Source organism: Oncorhynchus clarkii, chromosome 16 (assembly GCF_045791955.1).
Source record: "Oncorhynchus clarkii lewisi isolate Uvic-CL-2024 chromosome 16, UVic_Ocla_1.0, whole genome shotgun sequence".
Lineage (NCBI taxonomy): Eukaryota > Metazoa > Chordata > Actinopteri > Salmoniformes > Salmonidae > Oncorhynchus > Oncorhynchus clarkii.
Window position 1 is genome coordinate 52166095 of NC_092162.1, and position 21895 is coordinate 52187989.

The 21895-nt window shown below is 46.1% G+C and overlaps 1 protein-coding gene across 1 annotated transcript in view; it reads right to left on the reverse strand.

The window, feature by feature from the left end:
• Positions 1 to 4750: 4750 nt before the first annotated feature.
• The window catches only part of LOC139368696 (nucleolar protein 4-like), a 135683-nt gene continuing 118538 nt past the window's right edge, over positions 4751 to 21895 (reverse strand). The window contains exons 6-11 of the mRNA XM_071107900.1: positions 10381 to 10739; positions 9247 to 9423; positions 8676 to 8864; positions 6551 to 6670; positions 6162 to 6366; positions 4751 to 5558 (exon numbers count right to left, since the gene is read on the reverse strand). Coding sequence (XP_070964001.1) covers positions 5335 to 5558; positions 6162 to 6366; positions 6551 to 6670; positions 8676 to 8864; positions 9247 to 9423; positions 10381 to 10739 — 1274 coding nt within the window. The 3' untranslated portion in view covers positions 4751 to 5334. The remainder of the gene's footprint in view (positions 5559 to 6161; positions 6367 to 6550; positions 6671 to 8675; positions 8865 to 9246; positions 9424 to 10380; positions 10740 to 21895) is intronic.

Sequence of the window (21895 nt, forward strand, 5' to 3'; positions counted from 1 at the left end):
GTGATATGTTAGGGAAAAGAACCACCCATGCTGTTTTGCATTAAACAAACAGAAATATTTTTTTTCTCATTTTTTCAATCTTTAAGTTGCTTCACACACATAATATAAATATATATATATATATATATATATATATATATATATATATATATATAATACAATTTTTTTAGCCACATGTACTGGAAAAAAGGTATCCACTGTTATATATATATATAACACAATAAATATAAAAAATTATAATTATTTTGATATAATTTATATGGTATCAATGAGGGAAATGGGCCTTCAGTAAGATGTGTTAAAAAAGTGATGTCCTTTTCCTGAGGTTTTTGTCTGCAGTTGAGTTTTTCCTCACTAAATATACTAATAGTCTAGAAAACCCTTCAAGGGCATGTCAATGGCTTATAATTCACTAAGGAACAAATTCTCCTATATTGGTAAAGTGGTCACACCAGAGCTTCAGTTCACTGTGACTTACTGGTTTGTGTGTATCAGGTAAGCTAAGGAGAGGGCATTCCATAAGCCAAGCACACATCTCTCCCAACACCCAGTTTCTAAATATGTGTCCATGTGACATTAACCTAATTTATACATGGTCCCATTTCCCATCAACATACAAGGTATCAGACTAACTTAAAACAGGGTGGAGAGAAATGACCAAACAAAACAAAAAAGAATAGCAAAAATCTGTACATGTAAACATCACACTTCCACTGAGTCCAAAATCAGGAGGAAAATACAGTTTCACATTGGTATTAGGTACAAACCGAAACTGAGAAAGACAATCAGCTTCTGGTACAGTAGGTAAAGTGGAAAACCTAAAACAGAACAGAGGAATCCAAAGCACCACCAAATGATCAAATAAAACACACTATGGTTGGAAAAACTATTTTAATTTGACTGTAGCTGTACACTGCCCTGATAGAAAAATAAAACGTTCAGCCATCTTTTTCTCCTTTCTTGTTTTTATGTCAAGCTATACATCTGACCAAAGCAGATATTTGTTTTAAAATGTGTGTCCATTTGCGGTACCCTGACCAGCACCACACATATTTGCGGTACCCTGACCAGCACCACACATATTTCTGCTCCTGTCTGAGTGGAACCATCTCTGTTGGGGGGGTTGACATTTGTAAAGTCATTGAGGTCCAATGTCAGTTTGCGCTTAAAACAGTATGATCAGGGTTAAGGGAATCACACCTTTCTCACACTCAAAACACTGCCCCTTCACTGAAGTGCTGACACTGCTGCATAGCATTCCCAGGGGGAGAGATACATGCAGTAGTCTGAGAGGGGGAGTTTCATGAAGGTCATGGCTAAGGTTGCAAACTTGGTCTGTGCTCGGTCGGCACATTCTCTGGCATGTCAAGTCTTTTTGGCCCTAAGCAGGAGAATAATCATGGCTCCAATCAACAACATGTTTGAAGCTAATCACAAGGCCAACCGTGTTAATCTTAACAGAGAGCACTCCCTCAAGCGTTTGTTAGGGTGTGGGTTTTGTGTTGGGCACAGAGGTCAGATCACTAAACGTGAAGCTGGTCAGGTCGGTTGTGAAACGTGTTGACATCCTTGTTTGGAATGTACAGTATAGGCATACAGAGTAACTTCACTTGAGATGTTGGTTTTTGTACAAAATATTATTTGATAATACCACTGACTTGCACTACAAAATATGTATAAAATAATAATAAAAATAGAAAATGTGTATCGACAGTGGGTCAATATGAGCGCTCCACCGCCATTAAGGAGCCAGAAGTTTGAGTAAGAATGCTGTGATTATGGCTAAAATACTCCAAGACGCACTGTATACAATAGCTGCACACAGAAAGGAATGGAAATTAAACAGTGAGCAAGTTACATATTTCCAAGATTGTCTTTTGCCTATTTTTACAGTATGTTTTCTTAACGTATGTAGCCGGCTGTGAGAAACTAGAGCAAAACCCCATAGGTTTAAACGGAGGAGGAGGGAGGAGTATTTAGCGAGAGCTTTACTATATAATCTCTTACCACCTTCTTAGAGATACATTTAATTGTCCCTCGTCTATATTACAAATGCATAACTTTCACAATCTTCTTCTTCTTTTTCCCCCCCACTTAACTATATAGCAGACGTTCGTGGCATGTGACATTACAAAATTCAGCAGCGCTCAACTGGTCATTTCTAAAGAGGTAGGATCCATCCATCGCTCTGTGTTGACCTGGGGTAGTAGGGAAATACAGAGGACAACAGAACTGTCTCTAGCAACTGCTCTGTAACATCATCAATTACAGCACTATGTACAGTTTGGCCACAGCACTGCGTGTACTACTTGTCTGGCAATCCTTTGAAACCTCAAACCTGCAGTGGCAAAAAAGGCAGTTTTAAGACTGAAGTGAATAAGAATGAAGAGAATCCCCTTCTAAGTTAATTCTAGCCCCCCCCCCCCCCCCCCGTCATATTCATCTAATGTACTGAGAGAATTGTAGCTTATGACCCCAGGGCGTGAGCAGAGTGAAGGGTGGATCCGCAGAGATGAGGGCGATACTAATAAGAAAACACATTTTGAAGCCATCAAAGCCACATTGAGAGAGAACACAGTGAGGGGGTTTCCTCTTGACTGGTCATTTTGCATATTTCTCTTGTGTTTGTCATTTTTTTACCCATTAAGCAGATTCAATCAAAAGCTTGCTCTGAGATAAAGAGGACTTATTGGACTTCATTTTCTACTTTCTATCTGGGCATACTATTTTCATAACATAAAAATAAAAATAAATAAAAAAATGTCTTAATCATTTTGTACTCATTAAGGAGATCAGATTTGACATTGCACATGTATGCTAGGAGGATAGATCAAGGTGTTGTTCTGTGGTTCAGAGTGTTGCCAGTGAGCCCAGTGCTCCATTCAATCTCTCACAGGGGTCTTGACTAGATGGGATGCCGCTAATGTCATTTGTGACTTTTCATAGCAGGCTAGGAGAACTTATGCAGCAGGTTAAGGTTAGGAAAATAGTTAGGGTTAGCTAAAATGCAAAAATTCTCCCTGATGTGACTCGAATATCTATGTTTTGACATCACTTTGACATTAGGGGAATCCCTTCTAGACATGACCTCTCACAGGCCACGGAGCTAGTGCACCTAAATCAATGGCTTTCATTTACACAATAGAGGTGGTCATATGTGATGCGTTGTACAACTCGCACTTTGGGCTCAGGCTCTTTTCATTAACACTATGCAGTCAAGGCCCAGGAATGTGATGATTATCAACTGCATTGCGACACTCTTCCTCTTTCCTTTAGTAGGACACACCTCGCAGTGCAAGATGGAGACCTGAACAAGCAGGGCCTTCGTCACAGATTTATGTTGCTTCAGTGTGCAAAAGGGAGCAAATTACAGTGACACAGAGCCCCTTCAGGCTTGCCTCTTGAAGAAACATTGAGCATTTTTTTCTCTCATTCTAAAAAGGTACAAACCTCACAGACTTTGGCCACACATTGTAGAGTAAGATAGATAGGCCCAGATCACCCTTGTGAGTGGCTGCAAGAGAAGCACATTGATCCTTTTATGCCTCCAGAGGTTCAAACTCATGAAGAAAACTACAAAGGAAAAAAGTGAATGTAGAAACAACACAGCCTTATGAAAGAACAAAAAGATCAACCAGAGTGCCTAGTAGCAGAGAGAAGCAACTGACTGGGATGGCATGTCCTTTTCAAAAATGACATTTTTGTCTCTTATCCGTCTCGAGTAGTTGTTGCTTCTTTTTGTTTGTGTTGTTGTCTTGAGGTGCTCTGGTTGTGCAGGAGGCTGGCGTCCTGACTTGAGGTTATAGGTCTGTGGCAAAAGTCCGGTCCATATAGTAGCAGCAGCGTGGATTAATGGCCATCTCAAAGAGTCAATAGACAAAGGAATACAGAATTCCTCCCAGAACCAAGGTCCAGAACTAAGCTGGACGGAGCTCAGGTAAGGTCAGGGGGGAGAAGGGGGTGGGGGGTATAGGTCCGGAGGAGGGGGGTAGGTTAGAGAGAGGAACGCAGAACCAGACCCAGAAGAGATGGTATCATCGAGTGATGAGTGTTGACAACCAGATCGGGACAAACCAAAACCTGGAATTGATGAGGGAGCAACGAGCCACCAGGGGGGTGGGAAACATGGAGGCCTCTGGGAAAACATCTCCAGCTACCTTCGGAGAGGTTCAGTCTCCCACAGAACATACTTCCTTGCCCCCAGTCCTTCACTTTACTGATGCTTCTAGAATAAAATATGGACTGAATATATACATTACACAAATAACAGGACAAACAATACTTTGTTTGGGATAGAATTTGAACTATAGTTACAATATTTATTCTCCTTGAAATGGTTAAGACGTTGCTTCCTGCAGGTCTTTGAAAACACTGAACACATCAGGTAGCAACTGGTGAGCGTGGTATGATAACGGCACCCAGTATGAATGAAGTACTAAAACGGTTGGTAGATCTGAGGTATTTCCATGTGGAAAAGATGGCGTCTCCATAATGCATAAGTTAAAGTGTTGCTCCCGGGACATTGCGGTCTTTATTCCTCAACGGGTAGGTGAGGTCTGAATCAGGGGAAAGTGCTTTAGGACACAGAGAGCTTATTTACAGCGAGCGCGTCTCTCTTTTGACATGTTTTCCCCCAGTCTTCTTCCTTAGCCTCTGTTCATTAACAAAGTGGTTCAGTGTCTTATAGTTAGTGCTCTCTTTCAGACCAGTCATCACCCCTTTTCAGTAGCTCGGGACGGTGCCGCTCGCTTTCATTGTTATTGGGGAGGGCGAGGTTGTTTAGGGGATCTGTGTACTGCAGCACATAGAGCTTCCTGGTACACAAAAATTATCCACTTATTTTATTCTTACACAAGGGGGCGCTCTTCTCTCCTTACAGCACAACCCTTCAGTGTTCTCCAGTGCACCAGCCCACCACTCTCTCCCCCACACTAGGTAGACTCATTTCCGACTCTGTGTCATCCCTCTTCTTTCCACAGAGCTGTGGGAGTGAGGGAGAGCTGTTATGATTGGGAGGGAGCGCAATCCTTTACAGGTGGTTGAAGAGAGGGAGAAACGCTGTTCCAAAGTGGTCACAGACAGTGCTCTTTCTCTCCACGCACTAATGCTAAAACAATCAAGGAGGTTTGGATTATTAGACTAGAGGAAGGTAGCGCTGTTTGCATGCCTTCTTTTCCTGGCGATGAGGAGAATGTAAAGGTTGGTGGAGGAGGACGAATCACGGACGGATGGATCTGCTGAGTGCGAGAGTGGTTGGTCGGTTAGTTAGGGTTCGTGTGGGAGAGTTGGAGTGAGAGAGGGAGGAGGGAGTCGGGGGGAGATGGAGTTTTCATCTCAGTTCTGCTGCAGGATCAGGGTCTCCAGCTCGTCGGCCGAGCGGAGCAGGAAGGCGGCTGATTCGCGGTAGCCGGCGATGAGCTGACGCACGGCTGTGATCTCCGTGGGGCTGAGCTGTGCTGAGGCCCCGCTCCCTCCGCCGCCACCGCTCCGCCCGTGGCTGTTGGAGCTGGCCGATGACGAGTTGGACACCAGGGACTTCATGCTGAGGTCAGTAGGGCCTGGGAAAAAACACACTTAAATGATGACACCTATTGGGGGCATTGTACTACAAATGTACCTCTTAGAAATTGTAAATATGCATTCTTATCCACAGTAGGAAATATATTTTAGATGAGTTCCACCTGTATGTTTGTAAATGTTTGCCACGTCCAAATATGGGCATGATTTAAATATGGAATTGATTTCTCATTCTCGATATGTTTCAATCCATCTCAGTCCATTCTTAACTAGGCCAGTGCTGCTGCTGCAGTACAAGCAGAATGCTTCAGGTAAGCTAAGGTATGCCGCTACAGTACAAGCAGAATGCTTCAGGTAAGCTAAGGTATGCCGCTACAGTACAAGCAGAATGCTTCAGGTAAGCTAAGGTATGCTGCTACAGTACAAGCAGAATGCTTCAGGTAAGCTAAGGTATGCTGCTACAGTACAAGCAGAATGCTTCAGGTAAGCTAAGGTATGCTGCTACAGTACAAGCAGCATGCTTCAGGTAAGCTAAGGTATGCTGCTACAGTACAAGCAGAATGCTTCAGGTAAGCTAAGGTATGCTGCTACTCTAAGATGCCATTCGCTGGTCAATCAAAGACGTGAAGCATCCTCTCTCTCACCGTTGCTCTGAGCAGTGGCGGTTGTCAAGGAGACAGGGTGTTGCATGCTTGCTCCCAGGCCCCCGTAACCACGGTAACTGTAGTTGAGCCCACCGTTGATGTAGAGCTGGTCCTGGGAGTAGGCTGAGGCGGCCAGGGAGTAGGCAGAGTGGGCCAGGGAGGCTGGCTCGCGAGAACTGGGCTTGTCAAGTGTTATCTGCTCCTCCTGTGGGGGAGACGAGAGAGTTCAGTCCCACTTCCAAGTATATAATATACTCAAGGTTAAGAAGAACAGACTTCGCCAGTGGCTATTGGGAAAAAAACAGTACATCCACCCACCTGAGAAAACACACACACACACACACACACACACACACACACACACACACAGAGAGAGAGAGAGCACTCACATGTGCCTGGTAGACATCCAGCCGCATCCTCTTGGCAGCCTTGCGTGTCTCGCTCTCGCAGGCGGCTGCCAGGATGTTCTCAGCCATGGCTGAGGTGAGGTGAGGTGGGGTGGGTCGTGTCTGGCAGGGGAGAAACAATCAGCACAAATTCATCCCCACGTCAGAGCAAAGTACCCTTTTTAAGGTTGAATAATGCTTGTTATAGCCATTACTGTCTGCAGTTTGCTTAAGAATAGACAGTTATGCGTTGCTTGAATTCTTGCCAGAATAATCAACACTGCATACAGTAGTGTGTACACAGTAGGCACCATAATGTGAATATCCCAACATTGTGTGAAAAGAACCCTTTGACCACAGGAGGGCAATAAAGAACCCATTGACCACAGTGGGGCAATAAAGAACCCATTGACCACAGGGGGGCAATAAAGAACCCATTGACCACAGGAGGGCAATAAAGAACCCATTGACCACAGGAGGGCAATAAGAGCCCATTGACCACATGGGGGCAGTAAAGAGCCCATTGACCACAGGGGTGGCAGTAAAGAGCCCATTGACCACAGGGGTGGCAGTAAAGAGTCCATTGACCACAGGGGGGCAGTAAAGAGCCCATTGACCACAGGGGGGCAGTAAAGAGCCCATTGACCACAGGGCTGGCAGTAAAGAGCCCATTGACCACAGGGCTGGCAGTAAAGAGCCCATTGACCACGTGGGGGCAGTAAAGAGCCCATTGATCACAGAAAGAGCCCATTGACCACATGGGGGCAGTAAAGAGCCCATTGATCACAGGGGGGCATTAAAGAGCCCATTGACCACAGGGGGGCAGTAAAGAGCCCATTGACCACAGGGGGGCAGTAAAGAGCATATACAACACTAATAAAACTGAACATTTTCAGATGCACCTGCTCATTACAAAGAGTTTCCAACTCATCTCTTATAGATTAAGTTTTACTTGATAGTTTCATTCCTAAACAAGCACGTGAGCACTGACTACATTTTCAACAGAATATTTTACAAGGTAAGGAACTAAACAAAAGTATTATATCCTGATCTAAGAACCAATGGTGATACAAACCAGCAAAAAAAAATCAATGATGATGAATCCTATGGGAGTACTGTTGCTAGACAGAGCCCAGACATCGTCTATACATGGGGGATGTTGGGGGAGTGTTGGGGGATGTTGGGGAGGGCAAATGGCTACCAGACCAGCCATACACAGGACCATGAGAGAGGGAGGGATGAGAGTGAGAGGCTAGATAGGTATGGTACATTTAGACCAGCCACACACAGAATGAGGAATGAGAGAGAGACAGAGATGGAGGGATGAACAAGTAGGAATGAGAGAGAGACAGAGATGGAGGGATGAACAAGTAGGAATGAGAGAGAGACAGATGGAGGGATGAAAGAGAATAGGAATGAGAGAGGAACAGAGATGGAGGGATGAAAGCGAGTAGGAATGAGAGACAAGAGATGGAGGGATGAAAGAGAGTAGGAATGTGAGAGAGACAGAGATGGAGGGATGAAATAGTAGGAATGAGACAGAGATGGAGGGATGAAAGAGTAGGAATGAGACAGAGATGGAGGGATGAAAGAGTAGGAATGAGACAGAGATGGAGGGATGAAAGAGAGTAGGAATGTGAGAGAGACAGAGATGGAGGGATGAAAGAGGGTAGGAATGAGAGAGACCGAGATGGAGGGATGAAAGAGGGTAGGAATGAGCGAGACAGAGATGGAGGGATGAAAGAGTAGGAATGTGAGAGACAGAGATGGAGGGATGAAAGAGTAGGAATGAGAGAGAGACAGAGATGGAGGGATGAAAGAGAGTAGGAATGTGAGAGAGACAGAGATGGAGGGATGAAAGAGTAGGAATGAGACAGAGATGGAGGGATGAAAGAGTAGGAATGAGACAGAGATGGAGGGATGAAAGAGAGTAGGAATGTGAGAGAGACAGAGATGGAGGGATGAAAGAGAGTAGGAATGTGAGAGAGACAGAGATGGAGGGATGAAAGAGTAGGAATGAGACAGAGATGGAGGGATGAAAGAGTAGGAATGAGAGAGAGACAGAGATGGAGGGATGAAAGAGAGTAGGAATGAGAGAAAGAGGAGGAATGATAGATGTGGTACGTACCTCCATGCCGTTCTTCTTCATTCGGCGGCAGGATTTGAGGTAGGTGCGGATGCGCTTGCGAGCGCGCAGCTCGAACTCTGGGAACTGGCGGCTACACGACTCAATGATGGCCTGGATCTTCTCCTTGGGCTGCTTAGAGATGGGCACCATGCGGTCCAGGTTCTCATCCACAAACAGACGCACAAACATCTAAAAAGAAGATGACAAAAGTCCTGTAGAAAAAAAGGTGTGTCTGCTCTGCTGCTTCCAGTGTTCCTGACGTGAAGGTCATGTAAAGGTGAGGTGAAGGTCATGTAAAGGTGAGGTGAAGGTCACGTAAAGGTGAGGTGAAGGTCACGTAAAGGTGAGGTGAAGGTCATGTCAAAGTGAGGTGAAGGTCATGTCAAGATGAGGTGAAGGTTATGTCAAGGTGAGGTGAATGTCATGTAAAGGTGAGGTGAATGTCATGTAAAGGTGAGAGGAGCTCTTTCATTGTGTGTGTGTGTGTGTTCGGGCACGTGTGGTGTGCGTGTGTGCATGGGCGCAAGCTGTGTGTGCGGTTGTGTCTAGCTGAGGTGAGAGCAGCTCTTACGTTGAAGGCCTTTAGTCTCTCAGGGTCCATGCCCTCTGTGTCGTTGATTTTGTCACTGTCGTCGTGATCATCGTCGTCATCGTCGTCTGCCGCCGCCACGCCTCTGGTCACGGTCAGGTCCTCGGCACATGTCTCCATCTTTAATGAGTCGTAGCTTCCTGAGCTGTACTGAGGAGACTGTCACACATATAGGTGCACGTGCACATCAAAACACAAGCACAGGTGCACACACACACACACACACACACACACACACACACACACACACACACACACAGAGAATAAGCACAGATAGTCTGTATGCTAGGTGACATTGAAAGCACCCGGTACAATCTCAATGATGAGGAACACTGATGATAGTGAGGCACAAAACGCTGCTAGATGTTGTTGTGGCTAAACAGTTGTATTTGTCTGATCCTGCCAATGTGGAAAATAAGATGCTTTCAAGGACAACGCTGCATTGTCAGAGCATGGTGAAGTGTGTCTCATTCAATAGCCAGAGAGCAGGAAAGAAGAACCTTTTATCCCCTCTCTCCTTTCATACTGTCCTCCACTGACTCCTGTATGGATGTTCATCACAAGTACAGCAGCACAACTAGGCTACTTCTCCTGGCACAGCAACTCTCACTGCTCTCATGACTGACGTTCTGTCAAGACTGACGTTTTGGATTCTGAACTGAGAACGTTCTCAAAATGGCGTCTATTCATTCTCCATCCACAGGAAATGTATAAGTAATTGCAGTTTGGCGAGATCTCAATGGAAACTTCTCAGCTTTGTCCTGGCAATGAACCGCACCTTCTTGTGCAGACCTCACCCTTCATAGTCGGTCATAGCAAGACAGTAGGCATCTATAACAAAGGCACACTGAGCTGTTACTCACACTGTCCTGGTGGGCTCATTGCTCAACATTATCACTTTGTGTGTAATATATCACCATTAGACCTGGGGTCAAATACTACTTGAAATCTTTCAAATACTTTTACCATTTGTTTAAGTCTGCCTGGAGTGCCAAATGGGCGAGGCTTACAGTTTTGCATCCTATTCTATTGGTTCATTGCACCAGGGAAACTCAATCAATCTCAGCTAAAGTATTTAAAATATTTTCAGACACAGGTCTGGGCAGAAGACCCCACCTTGTTGCCATAGTCCCTGATCGAGTCTCTGTCCAGGCGCAGCTCAGCGGCATGGGTGAGAGGCTTGACGGGGTACTTCCTGCGCAGCTCGTCTGGGGGGTCGAGCTGGAAGGGGCCCATCAGGGCAGACCCAGGCAGCCTGGTCTCACTCAGGTTGACTGGAGCCTGTTGGTCCTCGGACGATGAGGACGAGGAGGTGGTGCTGAAGTCCAGTGGGGCCGAGGGCCTGTTGCCATTTACCACCTTCCTGTAGGGGGTTCCCCCCATGCACCTCTCAGACCCCGGGGCCGCCCCGCCCGTAGACGGAAGGGTCATGGTGTGCATGCCGTTCCCACTGCCGCTCTCCGAGGATGAGTCATCTGTGGAAACACAGGGACGGATACCAGTTAGACTGGTAGAATCATCATCAGACAACACCACACTGGAAACACAGGGACTGACACCAGTTAGACTGGTAGAATCATCATCAGACAACACCACACTGGAAACACACAGGGACTGACACCAGTTAGACTGGTAGAATCATCATCAGACAACACCACACTGGAAACACACAGGGACTGACACCAATTAGACTGGTAGAATCATCATCAGACAACACCAGCTCCAGACATGTATAGAGGGACAGGAAATATAATGTGTAGCCTACATCACACCTTGAGTATGAATCCCAGCCTCTACACAGCCAAGGCCTCCGTGTGTCAGTACCGTCAATTAGCAGTAGAGAGAGCTGTTGTAGTCAGTATGAATGGCCATGGAAGAATGGCCATGGAACACTCAGTGTGGTGGCTATATAGTGCACTCAGTAGTGTTACAGCCATGGTGCAGCAGGCAGGCAGAGAGACAGGCAGAGAGACAGGCAGAGAGACAGGCAGAGAGACAGGCAGAGACGTTTGCTATGGTGCTGTGAGTTAATTAATTAAAGCCATCCAAGCAGGACCAAGGCAGCCAGTGATACTTATTCATGAAAGCAGGGCACTCCGAGTTAGAGAGTAGAGAGAGGGAAGCACAGGTAGGATAGCACCACAACCTCCCCTGTACCCCAGTCGCACGCTGTAGGCTACACAGTACAACACTGCACACCATAGAACCAGGCAAACTAACACCAAGTCTGGCCATCCATGAGCCCAGCTCGTCTACTTGTCTCTACACACACATCCCTCCCCTCCTCTCTCCCCACCAGAGAAAGTGGTGCCCTCCCATCCATCAGCCTGTGGCGAGCAGCTAGCTTCTTAACTCAACCAGCGGCAGCTACTAAATAAGTGATTGTTTAGTGCATGGCTCTGCCACTGAGCCACGCTGATGGATGGCCTGTGTGTTTTTGTTTTCCACAATCCTCCTTGTCTCTGTCACACACACACACACACACACGCACACGCACACACACGCACACGCACACACACACACGACTAGTAGTTGGAGGGACTGTAGTATCACACAGACTCCCATTCTCACAGACACACTGCCTGGACTGTATGCATAACCCTCTGAGTGGGACAAAGAGGGGCTCACGTGCCTCTCCCAGTGTGTGTGTGTAGATTTGGACTTAAAGCCTACGTAGCGTTTGTAGAGCGTGCGTGTAGTGGGGGCAGCATTGGGGTCAGCTTTCCAAAGCCTCCAATGAGGGAGGGGAAAGGAGGAGAGACAGCCACAGCCATAGAGCAGGTCAATGAAAGAGAGGGAGGGGGGGGATAAGGGGGAGGAGGGAGGGAAGGGAGCTTGGGGAGGTGGGGAAGAAACAAGGGCAGGGATAGGGTTTAGAAAGGGAGCAAGAGAGCGATCAGAGAGAGTGGGTTATTCCATGGTAGAGGAAGGTATGGGTAGAGAGTAGAGACCAGTGTGTGGGGATAGAGAGACTAGGAACTAGGAAGGAGGTCAGAGGGGGGGGGGGTAGAGAGCAGGTCAGGGAGAGGGAGAGAAAGACAGAGGGACAGAGGAGAGGGTATGAAGCAAAGGAGAGCAAGAGGAGGGGGATAGTGGGAGGAGGGAGCGAGAGGTGGAGGCTGAGAGGGATGAAGAGAGATAGAGAGAAAGGGAGGCAAGAGAGGGGGGGAGGGAGAAGGAAGGGGAAGAGCAAAAAGGCAGGAAAGGAAGATGATAGAAAAGTAGAATGAGAGAGCGATGGGGGAGAGAAAGTTAGAGAGGCTGTGGTGGTGGTGGTGGGTTAGGCCAGCGGAGGGAGGCAGGCGGCATGTATTTATTTGAGTATAAAACTATTCATGCATGGAGAATAAGGCCAGCCTAATTCCTGCCAGCTCAACACAAATCCCCCTCAGCAAGACCATGGTCGCCGGCTGGGGGAGTCACCCTCCTCTGCTGTTCTTAAAGGCACACGACACCCTGCTCTTTCCTGTATCTGTATCCTCCCTGTATCTGTATCATCCCTGTACTGTATCCTGCCTGTACTGTACTGTATCCTCCCTGTACTCTATCCTCCCTCTACTGTACTGCATCCGCCCTGTACTGTACTGTATCCTCCCTGTATCTGTATCCTCCCTGTACTGTATCCTGCCTGTACTGTATCCTCCCTCTATTGTACTGCATCCGCCCTGTACTGTATGTTTTCTGTACTGTATCTTTTCTGTACTGTACTGTATCCTCCCTGTACTGTACTGTATCCTCCATGTACTGTATCCTCCATGTACTGTATCCTCCCTGTACTGTATCCTGTCTGTACTGTATCCTGCCTGTACTATATCCCCCCTGTACTGTACTGTATCCTACCTGTACTGTACTGTATCCTTCCTGTACTCTATTGTATCCTTCCCGTACTCTACTGTACTGTATCCTCCATGTACTGTACTGTATCCTCCATGTACTGTACTGTATCCTCCCAGTACTGTACTGCATCCCTGTACTGTACTCTCCCTGTACTGTACTGTATCCTCATTGTACTGTATCCTCCCTGTGCTGTACTGTATCCTCCCTGTGCTGTACTGTATCCTCCCTGTGCTGTACTGTATCCCTGTACTGTACTGTATCCTCCTTGTACCGTATCCTCCCTGTGCTGTACTGTATCCTCCCTGTGCTGTACTGTATCCTCCTTGTACTGTACTGTATCCCTGTACTGTACTGTATCCTCACTGTACTGTACTGTATCCTCCCTGTACTGTACTGTACTGTACTGTATCCTCCCTGTACTGTATCTCTGTACTGTACTGTATCCTCCCTGTACTGTACTGTATCCCTGTACTGTACTGTATCCTCCCTGTACTGTACTGTATCCTCCCTGTACTGTACTGTATCCTCCCTGTACTGTACTGTATCCTCCCTGTACTGTACTGTATCCCTGTACTGTACTGTCAGCAGCACCCATCTAGGGACTAATGTTGAAAATTAGGGTAAGATATACACACTATGGATGGCACAACGCATCGGATAATTGTTTAACGTTATAATGAATTTGTAAGCTACATGTCCCTATCCAAATAAACCAAACATGTAGGTTCATCTACTCAGAATACACAACTGAAGATCTAGATGCTGAGACAGACAGACTGACAGACAGAGTAACACAAATAGGGTTATAGTACAGTAAAGACAAACACACACAGACAGTACATTTAACCCTGAATAACAGTGGCTATGCATGTTGAGGGAGACCAGACAGAGTAGAGGATGTTTCATTCCCGACTTCGTGGCAGACTACTAGGTCTATTGGTAGTCTAGGAATGCAGAGTGCAGACAGACAAGCTGCTAAAGTCATGTAGAGGACACTTCTACTTTCTCCACCCACAGCTTTAATGTCTACTAATGACTCATTCTATATTCCTTACATAACACACTACTTTTGGCCCTGGTCAAATGCTATGTGGAACTCAGCCATATAGTGTTATCAGCACCTGGAATATCCTAGCAGGGTTAACATGGCTGTCTCTGCTTGTCCTTGGCAGTGGAAATGTACACAGTGTGAAGCACAGCGTGGTCAATATGACCTCTCCAGTCTCAACACAACGCTACAGTACATCGATGTACTGTGCTACTAGGCAGCAAGGACCACAAACACCGTACACAGCAAGTGTGGTCAGTGCCCTTGAAATAACATGGGAAGTGTCAATAGGATATAGGAGGACACACTGTTTTGGGGCAAAAGGCAACAGATATGGGTTACGTCCCAAATGGAACCCTATTCCCTACAGGCCCTGTTCAAAAGTAGTGCACTATGTTGGGAATAGGGTACGATTTGGGAAACAGCCAGTGTTTGCACTCCAACCTAACCAGACATTAGGTATCAACACAACACACACTGAACTTTCTGTCCACCAAAGACTAATGTGGCTTTTAAAGAGGAGGACAGCAGAGCAACAAGTTACGCTAATTTCCTCGAAAGTTTGAGAGAGAGAGAGAGAGTGAGAGTGAGAGTGAGAGTGAGAGTGAGAGAGAGATGGAAAGATAGGAGGGAGAGAGAGAGAGAGAGAGAGAGAGAGAGAGAGAGAGAGAGAGAGATAGGGAGAGATGGAAAGATAGGAGGGAGAGAGAGAGAGTATATAGTAGAGAGAGAAATGTGTTAACCACAGTAATAGTCTCTGATGAACCAGTTTCTTCATTGAGACTGGGCTGATTTTGAGACACATCACTGCTTTGAACACTGCTCTTCTCTACCTGCATCTCTCCCCACTCTCCAATGTGATCAGGACAACATAGAACATCTGGACTTGGGCTAGGTCTGTTTCTATTCTATATGCATGGAGGATACATGTAAAAAAAAAAAGGCACATCACTGCTCCTTCTTGGAAAAATAAAAATCCATCCCTGCCTCCCTCCATCCCTGACTCTCTCGCTCTCTCCCTGCATCCCTCCATCCCTGACTCTCTCGCTCTCTCCCTGCATCCCTCCATCCCTGACTCTCTCTCTCATGAGGAGTGAGTGACAGTGATGTGCAGGAGGCCCCTGTGAATTCTGAATGTCACTGATACATGGGAGTGTTTAGCAGGCTGATGGGCACCTGTGTTTAAGACAGGAAAGGACTCAGAGAGCAAAGGACACACACATGTACATGCACGGACAGGTGCTCGCTCACACACGCGCACACACACCTAAAAAGCCCTTGGGCCTCCAAGCAGGAAAGACCTCAGAGTGCACACACACTGCAATAGGCGCTTGCGCGCAGACACGCACACACACCTAAAACGCCCTTGAGCCTTTTAGCAGCCAGGGCAGAAGCAGACTCAGGGGACCAGGGGAGGTGGAGGAGGGGGTGGGAGTGAGACAGTCAATCAATGTTTTCCCCATGCTCCTCTCTGGGAGACAGGAAGGAGGCAGTCAGGTCGCTCCACAGTAGACAGACACAGGAAGAGGAGGAGGCTGTATCAGCCATCCTGACAGTATTCATCTCCAACTGTTCTTGTATTCATCTCCACTGGGCATTAACACACACACGCATGCCCACAGTACACACACACTGCTGTGCAAACCATCTTGTTGCTTTAGTTTCATCCGATCAGACACAGACAGTATTATAGCAGCGTTTATCGTTTCAGAGAGGTGCACACTTTCAAATCTACTAAGTCACAGTGTGAGCCTTTTCAAGTCAACATTTATTGCTAGTAATCTACCCATTTCTTTTTTCTTTGTTGAATTTTACCCCCTTTTCTCCCCACGAAATTGGGTTTTAGTAGCTACAATTGTTTTAGTAGCTACTATCTTGTCTCATCGCTACAACTCCCGTACGGGCTCGGGAGAGACGAAGGTTGAAAGTCATGCGTCCTCCGATACACAACCCAACCAAGCCGCACTGCTTCTTAACACAGCGCCCTCCAACCCGGAAGCCAGCCGCACCAATGTGTTGGAGGAAACACCGTGCACCTGGCAACCTTGGTTAGCACGCACTGCGCCCCGGCCCGCCACAGGAGTCGCTGGTGCGCGATTAGACAAGGATATCCCTACCGGCCAAACCCTCCCTAACCCGGACGACGCTAGGACAATTGTGCGTCGCCCCACGGACCTCCCGGTCGCGGCCGGTTACGACAGAGCCTGGGCGCAGCTGGCGCTGAAGTACAGCGCCCTTAACCACTGCGCCACCCGGGAGGCCCTCGTAATCTACCCCTATCTAATTGAACGCAAGCTATTTTGTTGGGTTACAGCTTGAATTTTAAATTTTTAAATTGTAGCACTGATCTACACACAATACCATAAAATGTCAAAGTGGAATTTTGTTTGTGGAACATTTTAGAAATAAATAACTAATTTAAAGCTGAAATAAGTATTCAACCCCGTTGTTATGGCAACCTAAATACGTTCAGGAGTAAAGATGTGTTTAGCGAATCACATAATATTTATTTTATTTAACCTTTATTTAACTAGGCAAGTCAGTTAAGAACAAATTCTTACTTACAATGACGGCCTACTTGTAAAGCTCACACTCATTCTTTGTTCAATAATAGTGGTTAACATGATTTTTGAATGACTGCCTCTTTGTTACCCACACATACAATTATCAGAATTTCAAACACAGATTCACACACAACCACAAAGACCAGGGAGGTTTTTCAATGCCTCGCAAAGAAGGGCACCGACTGGTAGATGTGTACAAATAAAAAAAGCAGACGCTGAATATCCCTTTGAGCATGGTGAAGTTATTAATGAGGCTTTGGATGGTGTATCAATAAACACAGTCACTACAAAGATACAAACATCTTTCCCAACTCAGTTACCGGGGAGAAGGAAACTGCTCAGGGATTTCACCATGAGGCCAACGGTGATTTTTAAACAGTTACCGAGCTTAATAGTTGTGATATGAGAAAACTAAATGGCAGAGTGAAAAGAAGGAAGCCTGTACAGAATACAAATACTCCAAAACATGCATCATGTTTGCAACAAGGCACTTAATTGATACTGCAAAAAAATATACTTTTTGTGCTGAATACAAAGTGTTGTGTTTGGAGCCAATCGAACACAACACATCACAGAGTACCAGTCTTCCTATTTTCAAGCATGGTGGTGGCCATGTTATGGGTATACTTGTCATCGGCAAAATCCTAGAGGAAAACCTGGTTCAGTCTGCTTTCCAACAAACACTGGGAGACAAATTCACCTTTCAGCAGGACAATAACCTAAAACACAAGGCCAAATATAAACTGGAGTTGCATAGTTACAGTTTTGACTTAAATCGGCTTGAAAATCTATGGCAAGAGTTGAAAATGGCTTTCTAGAAATGATCAACAACCAACTTGACAGAGCTTGAAGTCTTTTTTAAAGACTAATGGGCAAATATTGTACAATCCAGGTGTGCAAATCTCTTAGAGACTTTCCAGAACGACCCACAGCTGTAATCGCTGCCAAAGGTGATTCTAACATGTATTGCCTCAGGGGGGGAATACTTATCTAATCAAGACATATTAGTGTTTTATTTTTCATTCATTCATTCATTCATAAAAAATATTTTAAAAAGTTAGAATTTGCCAACCAAAATACAGAGTATTTTGTGCAGGTTGTAGACCAAAAATTACAATTACATTCATTTTTATCCCACTTTATAACACAACAAAATGTGGAAATATTCAAGTGTTGTAAATACCTTCCTACAGTGTTTAGAATTGAGAGTAAAAACAAATTAATTAAAAAAAGAGAGCAATATATCACAACCCCCCTTGGTATGTCTTAAATCCATTCCCTCCCCAGAAATGAGAGAGAAACATTTTAATCAATATGATTTAATCTGTTGCGGCAATTCTATATTTTACTGGACCGGGTATGTAAATGAATGTTTCTATTGTAGTTGGCCTCTTGTACATTGATTTAAATAAACTGGACAGATTCAAACCTGGCATTAATTAAGGGAATTGTTTCTTTAATTTAGCGAAAGCCCAATAAATTAAATTCCACTTTGTCGTGTGAACAAAACAGGCAGCGGCAGCTCTCCGGTCCACACTGTGCAGAGAGAGAAAGACTCACTGCTGTGCTACCCCGAAAAACACTGTCTGTCCACGATTCAATCAGCTCAGTCTGACTGCATCAGAACTAAAGCATGAAGCTACAGGGAGCTAAAAATACTGTTCAACCATGTGGGAGAGCACACACACACTGAACACACACACTCAGCCATGTAGGAGCACACACACACACACACACACACTCAGCCATGTAGGAGCACACACACACACACACACACACACACACACACACACACACACACACACACACACTCAGCCATGTAGGAGCACACACACACTGAACACACACACTCAGCCATGTAGGAGCACACACACACTGAACACACACACTCAGCCATGTAGGAGCACACACACACACACTGAACACACACACTCAGCCATGTGGGAGCACACACACACACTGAACACACACACACACTGAACACACACACTCAGCCATGTAGGAGTACACACACACACTGAACACACACACACACTGAACACACACACTCAGCCATGTAGGAGAACACACACACACTGAACACACACACACACACACACACACACACACACTGAACACACACACACACACACTGAACACACACACACACTGAAAACACACACTGAACACACACACTGAACACACAGAACACACACACACACACACTGAACACACACACACACACACACACACACACTGAACACACACACACACACACTGAACACACACACACACTGAAAACACACACTGAACACACACACTGAACACACACACACACACACACACACACACTGAACACACACACACACACACACTGAACACACACACACACACACACACTGAACACACACACACACACACACACACACACACACACACACACTGAAAACACACACTGAACACACACACACTGAACACACACACACACACACACACACTGAACACACACACTGAACACACACACTGAACACACACACACACACACTGAACACACACTGAACACACACTGAACACACACACTCAGCCATGTAGGAGCACACACACACACACTGAACACACACACTCAGCCATGTAGGAGCACACACACACTGAACACACACACTCAGCCATGTAGGAGCACACACACACTGAACACACGCACTCAGCCATGTAGGAGCACACACACACACTGAACACACACACTCAGCCATGTAGGAGCACACACACGCACTGAACACACACACTCAGCCATGTAGGAGCACACACACACGCACTGAACACACACACTCAGCCATGTAGGAGCACACACACACACACTGAACACACACACTGAACACACACACTGAACACACACACACACACACACACACACACACACACACTGAACACACACACACACACACACACTGAACACACACACTGAACACACACACTGAACACACACACACACACACTGAAAACACACACTGAACACACACACACTGAACACACACACACACACACACACACACACACTGAAAACACACACTGAACACACACACTGAACACACACACACACACTGAACACACACACTCAGCCATGTAGGAGCACACACACACACACTGAACACACACACTCAGCCATGTAGGAGCACACACACACTGAACACACACACTCAGCCATGTAGGAGCACACACACACTGAACACACGCACTCAGTCATGTAGGAGCACACACACACACACTGAACACACACACTCAGCCATGTAGGAGCACACACACGCACTGAACACACACACTCAGCCATGTAGGAGCACACACACACTGAACACACACACTCAGCCATGTAGGAGCACACACACACACACACACAGCCATGTAGGAGCACACACACTCAGCCATGTAGGAGCGCACACACACACACACACACACACACACACTGAACACACACTGAACACACACACTCAGCCATGTAGGAGCACACACACACACACTGAACACACACACTCAGCCATGTAGGAGCACACACACACACACTGAACACACACACACACTGAACACACACACTCAGCCATGTAGGAGTACACACACACACTGAACACACACACACACTGAACACACACACTCAGCCATGTAGGAGAACACACACACACTGAACACACACTGAACACACACTGAACACACACACACACACACACACTGAACACACACACACACACACTGAACACACACACACTGAACACACACACACACACACTGAAAACACACTGAACACACACACACACACTGAACACACACACACACACACACACACTGAACACACACACACACACACACACTGAACACACACACAGAACACACACACACACACTGAACACACACACACACACACTGAACACACACACACACACACACACTGAACACACACACACACACTGAACACACACACACACACACTGAAAACACACACTGAACACACACACACACACACTGAAAACACACACTGAACACACACACAGAACACACACACACACACTGAACACACACACACACCCACACACACACTGAACACACACACACACACACACACTGAACACACACACTGAACACACACACACACTGAACACACACACACACACACACACACAGAAAACACACACTGAACACACACACACACTGAACACACACACACACACACTGAACACACACTGAACACACACTGAACACACACACTCAGCCATGTAGGAGCACACACACACACACTGAACACACACACTCAGCCATGTAGGAGCACACACACACACACTGAACACACACACTCAGCCATGTAGGAGCACACACACACACACTGAACACACACACTCAGCCATGTAGGAGCACACACACACTGAACACACACACTCAGCCATGTAGGAGCACACACACACACTGAACACACACACTCAGCCATGTAGGAGAACACACACACACTCAGCCATGCAGGAGCACACACACACACAGCCATGTAGGAGCACACACATTCAGCCATGTAGGAGCACACACATTCAGCCATGTAGGAGCACACACACACACACACACACACACACACACACACACACACACACACACACACACACACACACACACACACAGCCATGTAGGAGCATACACACACACTAAACACACACACTCAGCCATGTAGGAGCACACACACACACACACACACACACACACTAATGTGCACATACAAGCGCACAAACTGGAGGTGAGTAGCATCCCTAGCCACTGACACACTCACACAAAAGCATATTCACATACTAGGATATATGTGCAAGGACTTTCAGAGGCGAACAAACATGGAAGCAGACATGGCAACAGCAACTGTAAGCCTACATAATCACCAACTAGGCTATACACCAGGGATCATCAACTAGATTTAGACGTGGGCAGATTTTTTCTTGAGCGGATGGTCAGCGGGCCGGAACATAATTACAAATCATTCCTAAACTGCAAATTGACCACAAGAATCCCAGACAGATACAATATTTGACGAAAACATAATTATTTCAAACCTGGCTTACATTTGTATACGATCACATATATCTCTCTATTATACATGGGAATACTTTGAAACAGATTTCCATCATTAAAATCACTTGGAGCTGATTTGCTGGTGTTTTTAGTCTTTTATGTCCAACAATAAATA